Here is a 21,275-nt window from a genome sequence, read left to right on the forward strand (position 1 = left end):
CTCTGGAGTGCGCGGTGGGGTGGGAGACGGTAAAATAAATCTGAACCCGGGTGAGGGTTGAGAACTGCCCTTTGTGGTTTGGGCACCTCCAGTTCTGTGGTGGTCTACAGGCCGTGGCGTGCCCCCTTCCTCAGTCGCAGCCAGTGAAGGGGGGTGAGGCAGGGGTGTCCGTGGTTGGGGCGGCCGGACAGGGATTGGGTGAACGAGTGTCCTTCCTCTGTGCATGGACGACTGTCTTACCATAAAGCTGTCTGTATCCAAAGATGAATTTTTTTGGTTGCTTGGCCAAACTTGTGGGTTTCATTCCGAAAAAGTCTCAGTGCATCTCCTGGGGCCCTTTCCCCATGTAGACCAAATGATTCTAAAGTGATCACTTGTGTTTGGGGGAGTAAAGCACTGCTTTCCACCCTTTTGCAGTTGTGGATCCATAATGCTTTCCACTGGCGTACAGATCTCTCTGGGAATACCTCAGATGTGGCATTCACTATTTTGCTTTTCTAAGTGACCTTTCCTCAGAGGGCTAGGAAGAGATTCACAGGCAACCCCAAGAGGTTCACTGCCTGAAAATCACTGAAATAAAAAAGAGAGGAAAGTACAAACAGAAAAGGGAAACCAAAGAGAACAGGACAGAACTTTAAATGGTTTGAGGATCAAACCTCGAAAGTTAGGATTCACAAAGGGCCTAAAAACACCTGAAAGAAGGAGGAAACAGAAAAAAGAAAATCACGTAAGTTGCTTGGTTTTGTCTGGCTTTGTTGCATTTACCATCTGGATTTCTAAAAAGAGATGTTAGGCTCCTCAGCGTATGCTGTGTTTGATGACAGCCAAACTAGATTGCTGATGATGAATTGCTCAACTTAATTGCTTGCTAACCAAGACACATGTAGATGAAACTGTGATAGCTAAAGCTTTTTGTTGCATTATATTTCTTTTTTTCTTTACCGCTGTGGTGGTGTACAGAATTTGAGAAGCACTCACCACAGTCTCATAATACTAGAAAAAATACTACCATTGAATTCAAGTTCTTTCACTATCAAAACAGTGAAAATTATTCAAAATATTAAAAGCAACATAAGACAACCTAAATACTATATGCTTTTCACTACCGCTAGCTGATATTGATATTATTGTCTTTAATGAATGTTACACATAGAAAGGAAAGCAGGAGGAAGGATAAGGAGGAGTTGTAATATGATACTAGTTTTTATTCTGTTTAGAGTCTCAAAAATCACTTTACAAGTCATGGAAGTTCTGTTTGCATACATGCTGGATGCAAATAGGCATTAACTGGATTAATAACAGTCTGGTAAATTTAACAATACAGTGAACATTAGGAATGAATTAATCTGAAACCCTTTGGTAACCAGCACAGCTACTTAAACGATGTCCTTTGGCGCACACAAATATTTGTACGGTATATGCAGAAGGGGTGGGGAAGCTGAGTGCTTTTTCACAAAGGAGGTTCTGTTCTCGGTAACATGATTCCAGTTAGTCCTGGCCAAAGCAGTAATGCTGACAGCAATTATGACAAAGGGAATGTATATTTAATTTGATGGGGTTAGATCTCTTTTGTCTCATCAGTGCTATGGAAGTATAAAGAAAAGAAAGGTGCGGGGGGAGCATTTGGATGCTGGCAGTTTGAATTTACAACGTGTGAAAGAATGTCTGGTGTGAGAGTGGTATGTGAGATGTTAAAGTGTAATATTTTTAAGGTTTGGAACAAGGGAAAGAAAGCCTATGTTGTGATAGAAAATATGGAAGAGAAATTTCGGGCATTTCTTTAAACATGAAGTTGATACACTGAACATCATTCTGTTGAAAGCAAGAGATGTCCAAATACCTTGTCCTTGTCTGTTTGTGATTTAAAACTAATATTTCATTTATTTGATTGGATGGCTTGACACTTGATTTATTTTCTGCTGAAGTTTATCCTTCCATGTAAACCTTACCATCAGTGGAAAAAACAAGCTACTCCATAAATAGCAGTATTTGTTGAACCTGTTTTTCTGTGACTGCTGACCTGTATCCCCCTCACTCCACTGCCTTTTCCTTGCAGCACTTTCCTCCCAATTCATGCTTTCCTTAAAGACTCATGCTCTAAATTCTCTCCAAGTTCAGTTTCAATATCCCTAAAATATCTCTAAGGCAAGAGATACTTTTGGTTTTGGGAGTGCTTGTTCATACATTGGTCTGCATGTGGTGTTGGTTAGCAGCAGACCAAGCAGAGACTGTAACAGTTGGGTTCCTACTGTAGCATTTCCGTCATCAAGGTGACCAATACATGTGTTTCATTTGAATGCAGATGCTGATTTCTGAAAATGGTAAGAATATACTTGTAGGAGACCTTTAACTCTCTATTAAACTTGACTGAAATTGGCCATTGTGTTCCAAAAGTAGTTAAGAGGAGACTGGCGGGAAGACCACAATTGCACAACTCTTGTTTTATTTGGAAACCACGCAAAAAGAGCTACTTTTTTTAATAAGCACTTGGTACCATATGCTGAAGAGTGATTCATGTGTCTTAAACTTATTGTTGGCAATTAAACAATTCATCTCTGTAACCAAGACTGATTAAAAAAAAAATATTTCTCATAAGGTAATCTTGGGTCAACACTGGACTTTCACTAGTGTAGTTGTATCAAACATCTTTGATTTATAATCAACATAACTCTGCAAGAAGATGTCTTTGGATTAGATGCAGGTAAAGTGTCAAAGTTAAACTTTGGTCAATTTAACTTCTCTTGCTACTTTAACCTGAAATAAAGGCTTTAAAATGTAAAGCTTTCTTAAATCTAAAGTCCTAATAATATCACTTTAACAACTCCTTTGCAGTTTTGCATTTTTTCCTCTTAAAATGATGATGTTCCTGTACTCCCAAGTGAATTTGTGGGAGCTGAGTGTTTCATTTCATGACCATGTCAGGATGAAATTTGTTTGAAATAATCAGATTTCATGGGACAGTGATAGCGCAATCTTACTAGAAAACTTTTGGGGTTTTTAAAATGCATAATCTAATGTTTTCCAATCCTCTTTCTTAATTGCCTGTTGCCTGCCTGCAGCTTGAATTGTACAACTTGTGGATCAGCCACTAAATAAACCTCACTGCAGGAGTAAGACCTCAATTTTTCCTTCCTTTTGCAGAATTAACATATGTCTTTCTAAAGTTCACTGCTGATGAAGCTGTCCCAAAATGCGTTTTTTCACTAGGCTGCTATGGTACCATCATCCTTGGTTAGGTATGAGAAATTTATAAGTGGTTCTTTGGAAAGAATAAAATAGTAGAGTAAGTCTTTATTTACAACAGCTATTAAAAGTAAATTATTATATCTTCATATCATACTGTTAATGTCACCCTATTTACCTCCATGTTTTTCATTTTTTCAGACATTCTTTCTAACCTGTTTGATCTGAAGGGATGTGTTTTCAAGTGCTCCAGGTCCTTTCATTTTCTCAGTGTTTGGTTTCACTCATGCTTTGTGCCTTAGAGCTTTGGGTCTTTTCAGTCAGAGGTCCTGAATGGTGTGACCTCTCTGTTTTCTTTGTGAATATTTCACAGTAATGCTTAGATGCTTCATCCTGACATTTCAAATCATTCCCTGACTGGAAGGAAGGCTGGGGATCAAGTTCTAGATGTGATAGATTGATTCACTGTATGACAAATTGTTAGTTTCCTTTTGTGGTATTCTTCTGTAGTAATACTTTACTTCTGTTTCTCTTTGTTGGTGATATTGTAGCAAAAACATACTCAGGAATATGGAAAGATCTTCAAGTCTCACTTTGGTCCCCAGTTTGTTGTATCCATTGCAGATCGAGATATGGTTGCTCAAGTCCTCCGAGCAGAAGGTAGAGCACCACAAAGAGCTAACATGGAATCCTGGCAGGAATACAGAGACTTACGAGGGAGAGCCACGGGACTTATTTCTGCGTAAGTGTTGTTATTCCTTCATTTTCTTTGTTTTCTTATAAAAGTTTAGTGATTTTTTTTTGAAGGACTGTACAGGTCATCTGGGAGTTCAGGCTTTTCTGTGTAGGGAAATTTGTGTGTCTGGTGGGGGGAAGAGGGTAGGAATTTACGGTGAATTATCTGTACTGCTGTAAATTTTCAAAGGGATGGTAATGATGCGGAGTTTGAATGTGGAACAAGCCCCCTTGCGTAAAAAACATTCTTGGAGAATGTGTATCAACTAGAGTTGTTTGAGCTGACTCACTTACCTGGAAGCAGTAGTGCAGAATAGGGCTTACTAACTTTGGCACAGCACTGCGCAAATGTGGTTTTATTGCTTTGGATCCAGACTCTTGCATCCAGCTGGCAGTGTCCTGTGTGGACTTGTTGGCTTAGGCTGGCTTTAGCTTTATTGTTCACCAAAGGGCTCCCTCAGTAGATTAATGCAGAGAAGTCACTGTACGGTAAATGCACACTGTAGTGCATCCCCATGGAGACATTTTTGTATGTGCCTGATTCCAAAAGAGTTATCTGTCTTTAAAGCTTGCAGAAACTGGCAGTGCATGTGGGTGTGGTTAGTTGCCACTGGGAACTACTCACAGTCCCCACTGACATGGGATGTTTATTTAGAGAGAAACTAATTTTCTGAGTCAAGGACAGTCTGTTTCTTTCATAGTGGTAAAAGGCATTATGTATTGCACTGCACACTCAAATCTTAAGCTGCGGTTCAGAGTCAAACTAACAGTTCCTCGATATTTTGTGAAATGAGATCTTAAATCAAGAGATAGTCAGAAAATGTCTGTTAGAGAGATTAAATTTTTCTGCTAGCCAGTAAGTTTCTGTACCTTGCATCAGCATTGCTTCAGGTAAAGAAATTTAATGGGAAATAAACAACAATTTAAACTAAATGCATAAAAGACAATTGCCTGTCTTCATAAGGAATTGAAAGATATCCCTGGAACCACTGTTCCTGCATACTCTGCTCATATGAGGCATGCAGATGCTACAATTCAGATTTTTAGTTTTCGGCACAAAGATTTCAATACATAGCTCAGCTAAAGGAGAATCTAAGTGTAAATTGTTTCTCTATAGCTACGTCTGCTATCCTATTACTTTGTAGGTTTAAAATTAGGGTAACTGAAAGTGATATATCAGTAATGGAATTTATGGTACTAGCTCAAATCATTGATTTGTCAGATCTGAATGTGATACCTTTCTTTGGTAATTAAGCACCAATTCTAGGTAAAAGCACTTTTGCAGACTATCCATTCAAATATTTATTTAAAATCATTTTAATAAGACAGTTTTGCTAATTTCTTGTGTTAGCTGCTACTAAAATCTAATATAGAGAAACTTGTCAAATTCAGAACACTGAGTGGACAAGTTCTGTCACTCAAACCAGAGACTGACTTACACATGTAGATACATGCTGCAACACTGAAATTTAATGAAGATGTACAATAAATACAGAATAAAAATGTAGGAGCATAATACCAGATATACATTATCATCATTTTCATTTCACCACTTGCTTTCATTTGATGTGAAAAATCATTAACAGTTTCATTGTGGACCTGTTACCCAGCTGATGATTCTTAAGGAAAATTGTGCATAAACATTAATAATTTCTTCTAGGGAGGGGGAACAATGGCTAAAAATGAGAAGTGTACTGAGGCAAAAAATTCTGAAACCCAAAGATGTGGCTGTTTACTCTGAAGGAGTCAATGAAGTTATCACAGACTTAATTAAAAGAATCTACACCCTCAGAAGTCAAGAGGACGATGGGGAAACAGTGACCAACGTTAACAATCTTTTCTTCAAGTATTCAATGGAAGGTAAGCCCAGGCTGCATAACATCTGTAAAGAAAATGGAGGTAAAGCAGTATGCTTATGGTTAGCCATTTTTGTCAAATGACTAGTGCCCCATTGTGATTAATCTGAAAAGGGAAGCTTGATTTCTGCATTCAAGTGTCTTCCCACTTAGTGCAATAGATATCAGTAGAATTCCTTTGTAAAATCCAAAGAGATGATGCCTTGTACTAAGGGACAGTTCCTGTGGAAATGCTGGTATATAGGTAAAATGTACAATCAAGGTCCTGTGCAGTTTCAGTGCTTTGTATGTCTGCATTAATGTCTCAAGAATAAGGGTGTTGACCTTCTAACAGTGCGACTTCTAAGACATGTTAATTTAACAACATAGTGGCCAAATTCCAGGTGGGGAATCACTGTGTGATGTATCTAAATTCTGTTCATAGCTTAATGTGGGAAGAGATACTGCTTTCCGCTGCCTACACATGCCAAGTGTGTGATTGTTGTGCTCGCCTTAAAATCATCTGTCACTGGCTACCATTAACGAGGGAATGCTAAATGGAACTCCAGCATGAGCGAGTGTGGCATTTCCTGTGTTCTTACAGAAATCTTATAGTGACTCATATTTCATACATTCCTTTAACTGACTGCCATACAACCTGATCTTGTTATATGTAGTGCCTTTTAAAAACATTGGTACTCTTTGCTGACAGGCAGCTGAATAATTTGAGATTTGCAAGAACTTCCAAATTGCTCACCTGTGAAGATGCTGTATCAAATTGCTGACTGCCTGTTTGGTAAACTAGCCTGAGTCTGTTCTACATTAATAGTGTCTAAAATGGCATTAAGCTTAGAGTTACAAATTTTATGGAATTTTAAACTCCGAACTTACAGATTCACTTTAACTGATGGGTTAGTTTGAATTCTTTACATTCTTTTAGATTTTAATTTATAACTTGTGCCTGGCATGCACTTATTTCCTATAAGAATTGCAGTTTTAATTAAGTTACACTGTCAACTGTCCAGGGAACCAATGTGTAAGATTTTTTTTGAAGGAACAATGTAAAGAGCAAAAGAATGCATAAGAACTATCAGTTGCTGAAAGAGGCACAAGAGAAATAAAAGGCACAGAAAAATATCTTCCCAGGGAGGAAAATTAGGGAAGGTAGAGTGAGTTGAAAATAACCAGATTTTAAAATTATTTTTATCAATAAAGAAGAAATACAAAACAAAGAACAGAGAAAAAGAAAAGTTTCTTAAAATATCTATGTATATACTTGAGAATTTATGGACAGTTTGATGGAGGGCAAGATCAAGGTTAAACATCATTATCTATTGTACCTGTTTTTAATAGGAAAAACAGAGAAAAAAGAGACTAGACTGTTAATAGACCAGTTACTCTAATTGTTTAGTTAACAGTTATTCTAATATTTCCTGGAAAGATGTGGACAAACTGTTAACTAATGAATTTAAAAGCACAAAATTTGTTTAAAAACATTTTATTTGATGCAAATGGCTTTGAGAAATTATCTAAATGCCTTTTTAAATTACCTAATTGCCCCACTGGATTTTAGAAAAACCTTAAATAAGATTATTTTGCTAATAGGAATCCTTTTTATACCGTAATGTGGTATTTTCATAAATAAACTGGGTAATTTGATCTAGATTTTGCAAGTTGGGAGGAAAAATTGCTAGAAACCTGTGTTCAGGAAGTAATTAAAAAATTGTTTGCTGTCGAGCTGAGAGAACATTTTGGCTAACTCCAGTAGTGCAGTTTCTGGCTGAGTTCTGTCTAGTAGTTAATAATTTGGGTATGTTTATAAAAGCTGAGCTGAGAGATTGCAGGGATGCTAATGGACGGGTAAGAATTAACTTGAGAAATGGAAGACATGTCCAGAGTTGAGAAGAAGAATAATTTAGTAAAATATATATATAAAGTACTGTTCTTTGGTGGGGAGAAACAGTATTTCCAGTACAGATCACTGCAATACTGCATAAAAACATCTGAGGAAATTAAAGCAAGTCAGGAAAAAGAGACGAGTCAATGTTGTCAGTTGCAACACTGTCACACACTTGCTGTTTTTCAGGGCCACATGGAGCACATTGTCTGCAGTAAAATCACTGCCTAAAGTGCAAACTCTTTATCCATTCATGCATACTCATTATTCATTTACTACCAGCTTATGACGAAGAAAGGCATAGCCACTGCTAGAAACTCCTGCGTTATCACCAGTTATCAAAGATGTCTTTGGACTGGTATGTCTCTGTGTGTTCAGAGGGCAGCACGGCAGGCTCAGGATTTGTGGTGTAATGCAAAACACAGCAATCATGCTGGAGGACTGCTCTACTTCTGGTGGAATTCCTGACTGTCTTCTCATGCTGAGCATTATTGATGTAGTAACCACTGTCTTGCTACAATGTTTAGCTGGGATTTTTTACTGTTTTATATTTCTATTTTATCCGCTCCCAACTGCAGTAATAATAACTAAAATTTTTGGAAGGTAGTGCCATTATGTTAGCATTTTAATTCCTTAAATTATTAATATGTATATATACATGTGTATAGCAAATTCTTTGATTTCATATGTGCAGGTGTGGCAACTATTCTGTATGAATGCCGGTTGGGCTGCCTGGAAAACAACGTCCCACAGCAGACTGTTGAATATATTGAGGCTCTGGAGTTGATGTTTAGTATGTTTAAGACCACTATGTATGCAGGTGCTATTCCCAAATGGCTTCGTCCACTTATTCCAAAACCCTGGAGAGAGTTCTGCAGATCCTGGGATGGACTCTTCAAATTTAGTAAGATTTAGTAGTAGAAAGTTCAGCTGTATTCCTGCAGGTTCTGTGTGTGTTTCAATAGGACTTGCTGCATTTCTCTTTTAAAATTGTAAGAAGACATTGTGGCAGAAGTAAGTTTCATATTAAACGCAGACTGGCCAAGGGAACCGTTTAAAAAAAATACTCTACTGAAAAAGAATATTACCAGTACAGTTTAAATATTCCCCTATTTTATACTGCTGTTTCTATATTTGTCTTCATCTGGTTCAGCACCCAGTCCTCACTCCAGGTCTGAGTTCTTTGCCAAGTCTTTATCGTAAGCCACTCAAATTTTAATGAGGGTAGTTTTGGTGACCTCAGCAAGTTCTCAGTCAGGCACTCTGACAAATAATCACCACTAAAATGGACTAGAAAGTTAAAAAATTAGACACTAACAATTAATTAAATTCTTTGTGAAGTTTATATATACACATACAAGCATATACATAGAAGTACACTGCTGTACTACAATATGGTTTTTTATAAATAAAGCATTCCAGACTACTTTATGAATCAGCTTTCATGTAAGTAAGAAGAAAGACTTGTCTTTGTAAATATTTTTTTTTTTTAATATTCTGGAGTGTTAAAAAACCCTGAGCCCGCTTGCCCTCTCTAATGTTAGAAAGTTGCATGCATTTTTTAATTTATTTTATTAGCACTATTATCTAGGTAGTCTGTGTACATCTTCTTGAGGGTAGATTCTTTAGTTTCTTAACTTTTAATATGCTTAATATGCTTAATTTTTAGTATATATCGATCTGGACCTATAGTAGGCATTAGGGAATCCATTTAATGCTGATACAGGTGTGTTTTCTGTGAAACACATACTTTTTTACACTGGTACTTTTAAATTATTTCCCACAATAAAGTACTCTTGTTTCCTTTTGTTGGTTAAAAACAACAGCAGACTTCAGCTTTATCCTAACAGCAGCTGAAAAAATGTTCTTGAGGAATTTGTTCCATTTGAAACTTGTTGTCATGCTGTTTCTTTGTTTAATCCCTTTGTGAAAAAGGAATTAAATGGTGAAAATCACTGTATGTGATGTGTGTATTTGTGTAGGTTTCATAAAGGAACATGTTGATTCTAGTTCATTTTTTTTAGTAAGCTCATTCTGTAAGGCATTAACTTTCTGAAGTGTTTTCCTCTTTTTAAAGCCCTTGCTTCACTGAAAATGCTGTTTGTAGTCACTAAAGTATAAATGGTACTGTGGGTGAAATTGCTGAAAATGTCATTCACTGAAGTTTTTCAATTTTTGTTACTACTTGATGCTCCTCATCTTTGTCTTCAGTGTAATTCAGTTCTGTGGCTTTGACCTTCTTGTTGCTGCTAGCATCTTTTGGCAGCCTCTGTGTGCTGAGTTGCAGCATGCTCTGCAGAGTTCACCACTTCTTGCAGAGTCATCAGAAAACAAGCCAGGTGGGCGTTAAAACTTGACCTTGAGCTTTCTTTGCTCCCCGTCACAAGCTATAGTCTCTTGTGTCCTTCTTTCTGCTCAGCATTCTCATGCTGTGAGCTATCAAGGCTCCTGTCAGCTCAGTCTTTCCTTACCACAAGTACCCAAGGACCTCAACCGTCACTCTGTTATCTTTTCCCTGAGAAAATAGATTTAATTTTTTTTTGGCTATGTAGTGTAGCATAAGGGAGAAATGTCATTACTGAAGCAGAAAATAAAAATGGAGGCTTAACAATTTTTTTGAATCCCAAAGGTCAAATCCGTGTTGACAACAAATTGAAGGCTATTCAGTCTCAGCTGGACCAAGGAGAAGTAGTGAATGGTGGGCTACTTACATACCTCCTAGTGAGTAAGGAACTTACTTTGGAAGAGATCTATGCCAATATGACTGAAATGCTTCTGGCAGGAGTGGACACAGTAAGCTTGTTATAATTTTTCTTGTGTACAGTTGTTTTTCTAAACCAGTACCATTCATAGGTGTCTTCAGGGGGGTTATGTTGTTTATAAGGACAGAATTTCTGACATTTAAGTCATGATATCTTTAAAGCGATAGAAAATACTGATAGCACTATGTAGTCTCTCTACTGGAATGAAGTCAGTGTTCTGATCTAGCTGTGGTTTACAGGAACCTATCATTTCGGAGTGGGTTCCACAGTTTATAAAACAGATAAAATAGCAATTGTCTTTACTATTGGCTTGAATTTCAAACATTTTCTTTTACTGGTTTGAATTTCAGGCTGTTTTTTATGCTTCTTTAGATGGACCATAATAGAAAAGGCTGCTGAAGGTTAGCATGAAAATAATTGAATAATAAACTCATATGTAGTATTTGGTAAAAGATTATCATGTATGGCTAATTAAATCAACTGGGACAGAGATTATGGATCAGATACCTGGTTTCTGCTGAAGTCCATTAGGAGGGGGGTGTTTGGCTGGCACTGATGTGGGTAGGGCATAAGTTCACTCTACCCATGCTTGTGCCAGCAACATACAGTCAGTCTGAGGCAAAGAGCTGTGATAATGGGGGCTCAGTATTAATGAGGCTAGCATATACAATATGTTGACACCTAGTGAAGCGTTCTAAGTGGCCATCTTTCCTTATTCTTCTGATTTGTCATCTAGAGCATTTGAAGAAACATTAACGTCATGTATATATCTTCCTCTCCTCTCATTCCTATCATATGAAATCAGTGAAGCTTAGTATTGACTGCAGCATGATCATCAGAAGAATAAGAAAAGATTAAAATGAGTTATTGTATTGTATATACAATGTATACAGAGTTATTTAGAATATCAGTGAACACTATTATTGTAAATTATTGTAACTGAACAATTTTTTAAAAGAAATCTATGAGTTTGATAAAAAAATGCTATGTAGGACTGTGTTTAATAGTCTTACAGTAGAAAAGATTAAAATAAGTAAAAAAGTAAAGTAGCCTTAAAGTAAAAAAACTTCTCTGGATAATTAAATTCAGATTTTTTTGATTTAAGAAAGTTTGTAAGGTTTCTAAAGAAAACAAAAAACCCACCAACAGTAATACTTTCGAATTCCAAAACAAGGAGCATATGTAAAGCTTATTTATGTGGTAAAGATTATTCCATTGGTTAACTGTCCCAAGCGTTTATGAGTTTGGAGAGCTTTTTGATGTCTAGTTCTTAAGTAAAGCACAATTATTCATCCCATTCATTTTCTCATCTTTCAGACCATTACTTTTCCATTTTTAGTGTGTGACAGTTTTCATTAAACTAAAAGGATAATGTTCAAGTTCATGCCAACAACAGTTTCTCTTTCTGTTTGACTCTGCTTTCTCAGCTGCCAACAATCTTTTTGTAAGAGAACGGTACTTCTGATTTCCTCATTTCCAAGTACAAGACAGAAATTGAGGGAATCTTTTTTCCCCTACTGTCGTCACTTCAGATCTCATTTTATCATAGAAACTGAAAGAGGTTTAAAGGACTATAAAAGCTTTCAACAGAATTGTAAGGCAGCTTTTAGCTACAAAGCATTTTGACTGTCCCTGGAACAGCACTAATTTTTAAGAGGTTATGAAGGACCTGGGAACCCGGGAAGAAACAGTGTTTATATCAGAGAAGTTCTGTATGCAGCTGGCATAATTGCCAGCTCCTCTGAGCTCTGAGAAGACTAGAACAGGGTTGCATTTTATCAAGGGACAGCCACTCAATATTACAAGAAAGGTTCTGAGAATGATACTTCTAGCATTTTACCTCAGTTTGAAGACAAGACATAAAAGGTCACCATCATGATGAGTTTGCATTCTAAATTGATTTTAAATGTAAGCCCAAAATAAGACATTTCCAGAAGCTGGGTTTTTAACCCATACATTGTTTATAACCTTAAGCTTTGTTGTGCTAATGAACGAGAAGCTGAAAATAAAACTGTTTCCTACATAGAAAGTGAAACTAGTTGTCTGTCTTCGTTATACAAGTTGAAAAAAATACATTTAAAAATAATTCAAGAAAATTAGGGTAGAGGTTACAATTTTTCTCTCTTAAATGCTGCAAGATCATGGAGCAGATTGTCCTGGGAGCTATGGTAAGGCACATGGGAAATAAGGAGGTGACTGGTGACAGCCAACATGGCTTCACTAAGGGCAAATCGTGCCTGACACATTTGGTGGCCTTCTACAATGATGTTAAAGTGTTGGTAGATAAGGGAAGAGCAACTGACGTCGTCTACCAAGAGTTCTGCAAAGCATTTGAGACTGTCTCACATGACATCCTTGTCTCTAAATTGGAGAGAAATGGCTTTGACAGATGACCGCTCAGTGGATAAGAAATTGGTTGGATGGTCGCACTCAGAGTTGCAATCAATGACTCAATGTCTAAGTGGACACTGGTGATAAGTGGCATTCCTCAGATATTGGGGCTGGTGCTGTTTATCAGCGACATGGACAGTGGGATGGAGTGCACCCTCAGCAAGTTTGCCGATGACACCAAGCTCTGGGGTGCAGGCGACACGCTAGAGGGAAGGGATGCCATCCAGAGGGAGCTTGACAGGCTTGAGAGCTGGACCCGTGTGAACCTCGTGAAGTTCAGCAAGGCCAAGTGCAAGGTCCTGCACCTGGGTCAGGGCAATCCCAAGCACAAGTACAGGCTGGGCAGAGAATGGATGGAGAGCAGCCCTGAGGAGAAGGACTTGGCGGTGTTGGTTGACGAGAAGGTCAACATGACCTGGCAATGTGCGCTTGCAGCCCAGAAAGCCAACCGTATCATGGGCTGCATCAAAAGCAGCATGAGGAGCACGTTGAGGGAGGGGATTCTCCCACTCTACTCCATTCTGGTGAGACCCCTCCGGCAGTACTGCCTTCAGCTCTGGGGCCCTTAACACAGGAAGGACATGGACCTGTTGGAGAAAGTCCAGAGGAGGGCCACGGAGATGATCAGAGGGCTGGAGCACTTCTCCTATGAGGACACGCTGAGAGAGTTGGAGTTGTTCAGCCTGGAGAAGACAAGGCTCTAGGGAGACCTTATAGCAGCCTTCCAGTACCTAAAGGGGCCTACAAGAAAGCTGGGGAGGCACTTTTTACAAGGGCATGAAGTGATAGGGCAAGGGGCAATGGCTTTAAAGTGTGAGAGGGAAGATTTAGATTAGATACTATGAAGAAATTCTTCACCATGAGGGCAGTGAGGGAAGTTGTGGGTGCCCCATCCCTGGAAGTGTTCAAGACCAGGCTGGATGGGCCTTTGAGCAACCTGGTCTGGTGGAAGGTGTCCCTGCCCATGGCAGGGGTGTTGGAACTAGATGATCTGTAAGGTCCCTTCCAACCCAAACCATTCTATGATTCTATGAAGATACTAAGAACAACAGAAGTAAGGAACAGAACGATTGCATTGTTACTTTCTCTGCCATACTTACTCAGGAACACTGAAAATACATTTTTCATGGTAAACTTTCTGTCTTCAGCGATGGTTGTAAGGGAAACGGGCTCAAGTAAGGCCATTTGCTCGACCTTAATGTCTTGGGTGCAGCTAATAGTAGAAGCAAAATGTCCTGAGTCTCTCTAGTATTTGAATGGGATAGTCCCTGAAATCCAGGTAGCTTAAACACAGGGACTCGTGGTTAAATGAATGGTAAATTTTGGATCACAAAAACTTAAAGAGTTGAAATACTCTACTTAGTTCCATGTTAGTACAGGTGGAGTGATTTCATGCTCTCAGAGTGTGTCCTAAACCACAAATGTGCATTGAGGTGGAATTTTTCCAGCTGAGCTGAAAGAGTATTAAATGATGGGTTCCTTTCAGTCATCATGTGCTCAAAGTTGAACTGTCTCCTCCCTTGTATTCTGTTTCTTCCTTCATACAAAATATTTTAAAATTATTTTTCACACAGTAACTCTTTTCTGGAGCCTTCATGATTATTAAAATAATTAATTATGGGGGGAGTGTATTTTAACATTTTGGAGCCACTTTAAATATATAAGATCCTCTTCGAGCTTCCTTAAGAAAGCTTTCAATAGGATGCTGAATTTCAGTCAAATGGGAATTTTCAAGAGGTAGGAAGTGCCAGTTGTGGTGTAGCATTGCTTACCAAAGGGTAAAGTATAATCTTAGCAGTGATAATATCAATTCTGTTGTGTGGATGCTATGAAGAGACCACCATATGCTTAAAAGGGGTTGGTAATGTTCTGAGTAGTATTCTCTTATCTTGTTTTCTGTGAAATTTTCTTGGGAAGAAAGGTGAAACGCATATTGAAAACTAACAGTTAATTTAATCCATTGCTGTTTAGAGTGTTCATGTTTCAGTATTCTTTATGTAGTTTTGTTTGCATTTGTTATTTCTGTTGCTTTTTACATTTCACTGGAAAAATATCAGCATGGATTGTTTTGATATGTGGGGAATTTTTAGATGGAAAGGAGATGGAGGAGGGGATGGTGAAGTCTGACAACATCCCATTGAGTCCAGAAGTGAATCATTGCCAGTCTGTTTGATCACTTTAAATGTATAAGACGTAGTTGAAAACTGATTGTTTTTCTTGACTTGAAATTATTTTTAACCTAATCTTGTTGGACTTGATGATGATGGTTATGGTTTCTTCCTTAGACTTCTTTTACTTTGTCCTGGGCAACGTACTTGTTGGCAAACCACCCTGAGGTTCAACAACGTGTTTATGAGGAAATTGTCAATAAGCTGGGGAAGGACCAAGTTCCTGTTGCTCATGATGTTGCAAAATTGCCTTTGATTAGAGCTGTGCTGAAAGAAACCTTGAGGTAAGTAGCAGACAACTGCAATCATTAATTAAAAAATTTAATTCCATGTAGTTGTAATGGATTTTGAGTCCATGCTAATATTTGTATTTAGTCATTATTACTTCTGTTTGCTGCTTCTGCTTTTATTTATTGTAGCAGTATTGTGTCCAAGGATGCTTAAGCAAAGAAATATGATTGACTATGTAATATTTAATGTTCTTAAGTACAGCAGAAGTAGTATCACTTATGTAGGGCATGTCTGTTATGGTAGGTAAGAAAACTTGATTTTTGCCTTTTAAGTATTAGTCTGTATGATGGACTGTAACAACCTCTCCCCAACACTGGTACTTTGCAGTGCCACTATAATTTTTTAAGCTTCTTGACTTAAATTGAAGGCATGTGACATTCTTTTTTTGTATGTTTACACCAAACATTCATAGTGAGGTGAAGGGAGTAAAAGGATTTTAGAGAAGGCATCAACAAGGCTTTTTCATCATCCAGTGGTGCTAAAACATCTCCAGCTTGACCAACTGATTGCATGTTTGTACATGTGTAAAGCAAATAAATATATAGACCAAATAGCTCAACCTCTAGTTACTAGTAAGTAAGTTTTCTCAGATGTCAATCATATTCTCACAGATGATTCAAGGTCTTCGAACCTCCAAGGGTTCTGTACTTTTGGAAAACCTTTTTGCTGTGAATGTATATTGCATTCACCTTGCATATTTGTGAATGCAAATTCAAATCTAAACTTTTAACATTGTATTAGAAGATGGTCCAAGGGCTGGAGTACCTCTCCTGTGAAGACAGGCTGAGACAGTTGGGGTTGTTCAGCCTGGAGAAGAGAAGTCTTCAGAGAGACCTTAGAGCAGCCTTCCCCCCATGGCAGGGGGGTTGGAACTAGATGATCTTTAAGGTCCCTTCCAACGAAACCATTCTATGATTCTACGATTAGTTATTACTGTTGAACCTCTCATAAATATTTGTCTCTAGGTTATATCCAGTATTGCCAGGAAATGGAAGAGTGACCCAAAAAGACTTGATCGTTGGAGGATACTTGATACCTAAAGGGGTAGGTTCTATTGCAGTCCTCTGCAGAGAACACAGTTTAATTTTTGTGTATGAAATGTGATCCGTGACAACATAGGTATACTTCATTGTTTTCAAAAGATTTCATCAAGCTAAAGCATTAAAAAGAAAGTATTTCAATAATACCCACTTATATGACAAAAATGGATTTTATAATTGACTCGTTGCTGTTGGTTTTTTTCAGATTTGGGTCCTCACCCACTAATCAAATTTACCATCATGACTTGTTCTTAATATTCTTGAGGGTGGAATCTATTAACAACATCTCTTTGCAATGTTACAATTTGATTTAAAAAGCATGAATTTCATTATTCTCACAGTTTTCTAATTCTTTGCCTGTTAATCCCCTTTGTAGAAAGGGTATAATTTCCTTTTAAAATTATGAATCTTTCCTTTATACTATTCAAATATTACATAGAGATCATGGCAGAACTGTATGGCTTTATTTTAAATAGTGGCACTTCTGTGTTACAGCAACGAAGCTTTAAAACAGTTAGGATTCTTAATTCTTAATATACTTATTTAAATATTATTCCACACATATCCCCCCTCCCGGATTTATTGGGAAACATCATCACATCAATTATTGCTGTTTTTTTTCCAGAGGTGGTGTGGGTTTTTTTTCCTTCCTATACTCCATTTTTTCCTTTTCTCTTGTCTTGTATCTTCTCCCTTTCTCTCATACTATTTATTTGAGACAATTCCCAATACTTGTGACTTTTGTTCTCATCTCCTTCCCCGCTGCATCTTCTCTAATATATCCAGCAAGATTTAAAACAATTTGATGAAAATTTCATTTGACCAGTTGAGAAAGGGATCTGATTTTCTAGGTATACTTTTTTCTTCTAGAATTACTCAAAGATACTTAATTTTTATCACCTCGTTTTGCAGAAATTACAGTAATTACAAATGCTTTTTTATTTTGTTATGTGTATTGGAGTTAGCTAAATATAAATGTAATTTATTTCCTCAGACGCAGCTGGCACTCTGTCATTATACTACTTCATACAGTGAAGAAAATTTCTCAATGGCAAATGAGTTCCGACCTGAGCGCTGGCTGAGGAAAGATAATTTGGACAGAGTAGACAATTTTGGTTCCATCCCCTTTGGTTATGGCATTCGAAGTTGTATAGGAAAAAGAATTGCAGAGCTGGAAATTCATCTTGCACTGATTCAGGTTAGAACTATGTGACAGCATTACAAGAAGAAAAATTTATTGGTATGATTCTTTTCTATGTATACCATTTCTGGATATCTTACGGTGCTCAAAAACTTTGTTTTGGAGTGTTGTCTAGCATATTCATCCTGCAAAAGCTTAAAAAATTGAAATGCAGCATACTAGTTAAATCACATTGCAGAAGGAAAAATCTTTACTAGTACAAATGAAGTAAAACTCAAGGTAAGATTGTTAAGGAAATATATGGATTTAGTATAGAAGGTTTTTGTAAGCAAATTGCAAGTCTGTCTTAATGGTATAACAGAATGGTTACCTGCTCATTTTCAGTATTTTAGTTACAAAGAATTCAGTACTTATAAAGATTTAAAATAGTTTTTGTATCCTACTACTGACCAGTGTTACAACAAATAGTAGAATTTTTCTGTGTTCTGTGGTTTTCTGTCTCTTCTTGTTCTTTCTTCTAACTTTATTATCATTTTAGGTATACATAATTTGTAGTTATATAAGTAGTTAGTACATATTGATATTTATTGTTTTTCATTGTTTCATATCATCAAGAAAGCTTTCCCAATAGCTGCTACATTTTTTGCCGTTTACAAGACACCCTTTAGCTCAAATACTGAGATCAGATTGTGCAATCAAAACTCAAAGATTTGGAAACTATTTATAGTTACTTAACTATAAAAATATTTAGACTCATTATATGTATTCAAAGCAAAGCAAAGCTTGATTGAATTTGCCTTAGAATTTCCTTAAGTAAACTCCTACAGCAATCTCTGAACAATTAGCATTTGTCTTTCGGAACTCAGAGTGAGATAGCTCTCAGGGGGCTGTATAAAACAAGCATACTTGCATCTTTTTGACAAGGAGGATCAGGGGAGTAAATAGAGAGCCTGATTTTGTTTTCCAGAAAGAAACTAGAACAAAGTAGCACACAACCTATTTACAAGCATTGAGATGATATTTAAGTGATTTAAAAATAAACACACATGAAGCATGGAGCTGATCAAAGAGAAATTGTTTCAGATCAGTCTGATTTCTTTCTTTGACTTGATCACTTACCTAATGTGGTAGATATAAAATAAATCATGTATTCTGACTTCAGGAATTATTTGCACGTCCTGTACATTGTTCCCACAATTAAATTAATAAAATTTGTTCCAGATGGAAGTACCTATAAAATGCATGCACAACTGGTTGGAAAAAAGAATTAGCTGGAGGCAGTAGCTGTTAAACATTTGCTGTTGAACTGGGAAAGCGTTTAATTAAAATTCTATAAGAGTCTGTCCTGCATTAGATTTAGGTTGGTATTTTCATTAGCAGTGTAAATGATGGATTAGAGAATACTTTTAGAGTTTGCATAGGATACTAAGCTGACATGAATTAAGATAAAATCAGAGAATGTGAATATAGAATTATGAAAAAATGGAGAAATGTTCCAGAATCAACACAAAATTGTTCACTAAGAACAGTTGCAAGTTACTGCTCTTGAGAAGAAATCAAATGCATAAATACAAATTGCTGACCAGCTGGCTGGGTAATTAGTACTGTAGAAACAGACTGGAGGGATATAGTAAAAAATTGGTCAACAATAATGATGCTAATTCTGACAAGGCAGTGTAATTCTTGGGTATATTAACAGTATTAACAGAAACATTATAGCACGTTATATGTGAGAAAGAGGAGCTAAATTACTCAGTCTTACCAAACGCTGGTGAATCCTCAGCTAGGCAACGATACGCAACCGAAATTGTGTGCTGCATTTTGAGGACAATATAGTCAATTTGAGGGAAATTTGGAAGACAGATAGAATAACAAGAATAAGATGTTTGAAAAAAAGAAGAATGAGATGAAAATTTGATCAAACACTGAAAAGATAGTTTGTATAGGAAAATAATGCATTGTTCATCATGCTAGAAGGATAAGAGAAGTTTGTTTAGTTTATAGGAAAAAGCATTTGAGATTTAGTATTAGGAGAAGTTAAGGATGTTGCAGTATTTCCTTCCTGAAAATTTAAAATTAGATAGTTGAGGTATTCTGTGTTCAGCTTCAAAATGGGTGAGATAAATCTCTTGAAGTTTGTTTTAGCCCAGTTTGCAACTGATTCTCTCAGTTTCATGAAGTGTATGGAAATAGAGTTTAACGTATAGAGAACATGTGTGATTGCATTATAGTGATTCTGTTCAGGAGAGGTTCTAATATTTGACTCCTTGAATTATGATTGTTTCACTTGGTGCACTGGACAGTTGCTGTCTCATTTTGGTTTTGTTTCCTTCTGCCCAGGGAGAGAAAGGTGTGCAATGGGATTGGGACTCTCTTATTTCTTAGTGTGATAATTGCACATATTGGTTTAAATTACAGGAAGTGAAATCAAAACCACATAGAGATGAAGCTCACAAGGTTTGAAAGACACCTTAGTTTCTTTGATAGCTCAGATGGTTTAATCTACTTGTGTGGAAATTCTTCAGAAAGGACTAGCTCAGTCCTCCCTCAATGAGAAGAGGAAGATTTTTGACTATAATCTTTACCTTGTAACAACTATTTTTTCTTTCCTGTTTCGGAATTGTAGCACTTGGACTCCACAGAATTGACAACAGAAATTTTGTTTGTGACAATCTGTTATGTTCTCTTTTCCAAAGTCTGATCTTCAGCTGTAATTTTGCAGCTTTTCTAATACTTGTCTTGTTTATCTTCACAGTTGCTTCAGAATTTTGAGATCAAAATTTCTCCCAAAACCAAACCAGTTCATGCCAAAACCCATGGACTTTTGACTCCTGGGAACTCCATCAATGTGAGATTTTCTAACAGAAAGTGAGACTCAAATGTTTTGGAAATACTTGTGTGATTTTCATGGGAACAGACTTGCATCATATGGATGTTTAATAATGCTTGTTCTCTGGTTTGTAGGTATTTGGCAAAATGATCAAGTATTATGTTCTGCCTTAGTTCTAGCAGTACATAAGAGAAATTACCTCTCCTATAGTAAAGTATTACACATATGAAAATATATACTGAAAGAATTCCTTCTCGCACGGGGAATCTCCGTTTACCTGGAAAGATTCCTAGTAATAACAACACATGCATTGGAAAAAAAAAAAACAAACCCCAACCCAAAATGAAATTCAGACCTGTCAGTATCATTCAGTGGTTTTGTTACACTGCTTTGTCATAAAAGTCAACTACTTAGTGAGTCTATTTGAGAGCAAGAGGATTACTGTATAATATGTGAAAATTGGCTTCATTTATGAGTTTGTGTTTTCCTGTTTCTTATCCTCCAGATTTTTTTAAAAGTTTCCACCTAGCATTGAAATTATGAGATAATTTTTCTCTTGTCTGTAAAAACATTTACTCTGCATATATTAAAAGATAAATACAGTAATATGAAAAGTAAAGATAGAAAAAATACAATTTATATCACTTTGTTTAGACTCAAAATACAGAACAACAAAAAATTTATCCAAACATAATCCTCATAAAAACTTTACATGTAATTTTGTTAAAAAATTAAAAATCTTAAAAATAAAAGTTTAAATGTAACATTGTAGAGTTATGAACCCAGACATTGTCCTCATCACCAAAGCATAAGCTGAGCGGAATAGCACAAGCCACTTTGACTGTTCTAGCTAATATTATGCCAAAACCAAATGTAAATAATAAAAATGAAGTACTTGTTACATTTTTATCATTTAATTAAAATATTACTATTGACTGTCTTCACAGTTCTTCAACAGTAAGAACTGGAAACTTCCCATTGTAACATGCTGAACCCATAGGC

The 21,275-nt window shown here is 36.7% G+C and overlaps 1 protein-coding gene across 1 annotated transcript; it reads left to right on the forward strand.

The window, feature by feature from the left end:
• The first annotated feature begins 3,740 nt into the window (after positions 1-3,740).
• On the forward strand, positions 3,741-20,315 carry LOC104169131 (cytochrome P450 27C1). Its single transcript, XM_009709950.1, has 8 exons — positions 3,741-3,925; positions 5,579-5,778; positions 8,345-8,554; positions 10,280-10,443; positions 15,089-15,255; positions 16,228-16,306; positions 17,297-17,500; positions 20,199-20,315. Exons 1-8 carry the CDS (start codon positions 3,816-3,818, stop codon positions 20,313-20,315), a joined length of 1,251 nt encoding a protein of 416 aa, XP_009708252.1. The 5' UTR covers positions 3,741-3,815.
• The last annotated feature ends 960 nt before the right edge of the window (positions 20,316-21,275 follow it).

The sequence above is a fragment of the Cariama cristata genome, unplaced genomic scaffold, assembly GCF_000690535.1.
Source record: "Cariama cristata isolate BGI_N322 unplaced genomic scaffold, ASM69053v1 scaffold24101, whole genome shotgun sequence".
In the NCBI taxonomy this organism is placed as follows: domain Eukaryota; kingdom Metazoa; phylum Chordata; class Aves; order Cariamiformes; family Cariamidae; genus Cariama; species Cariama cristata.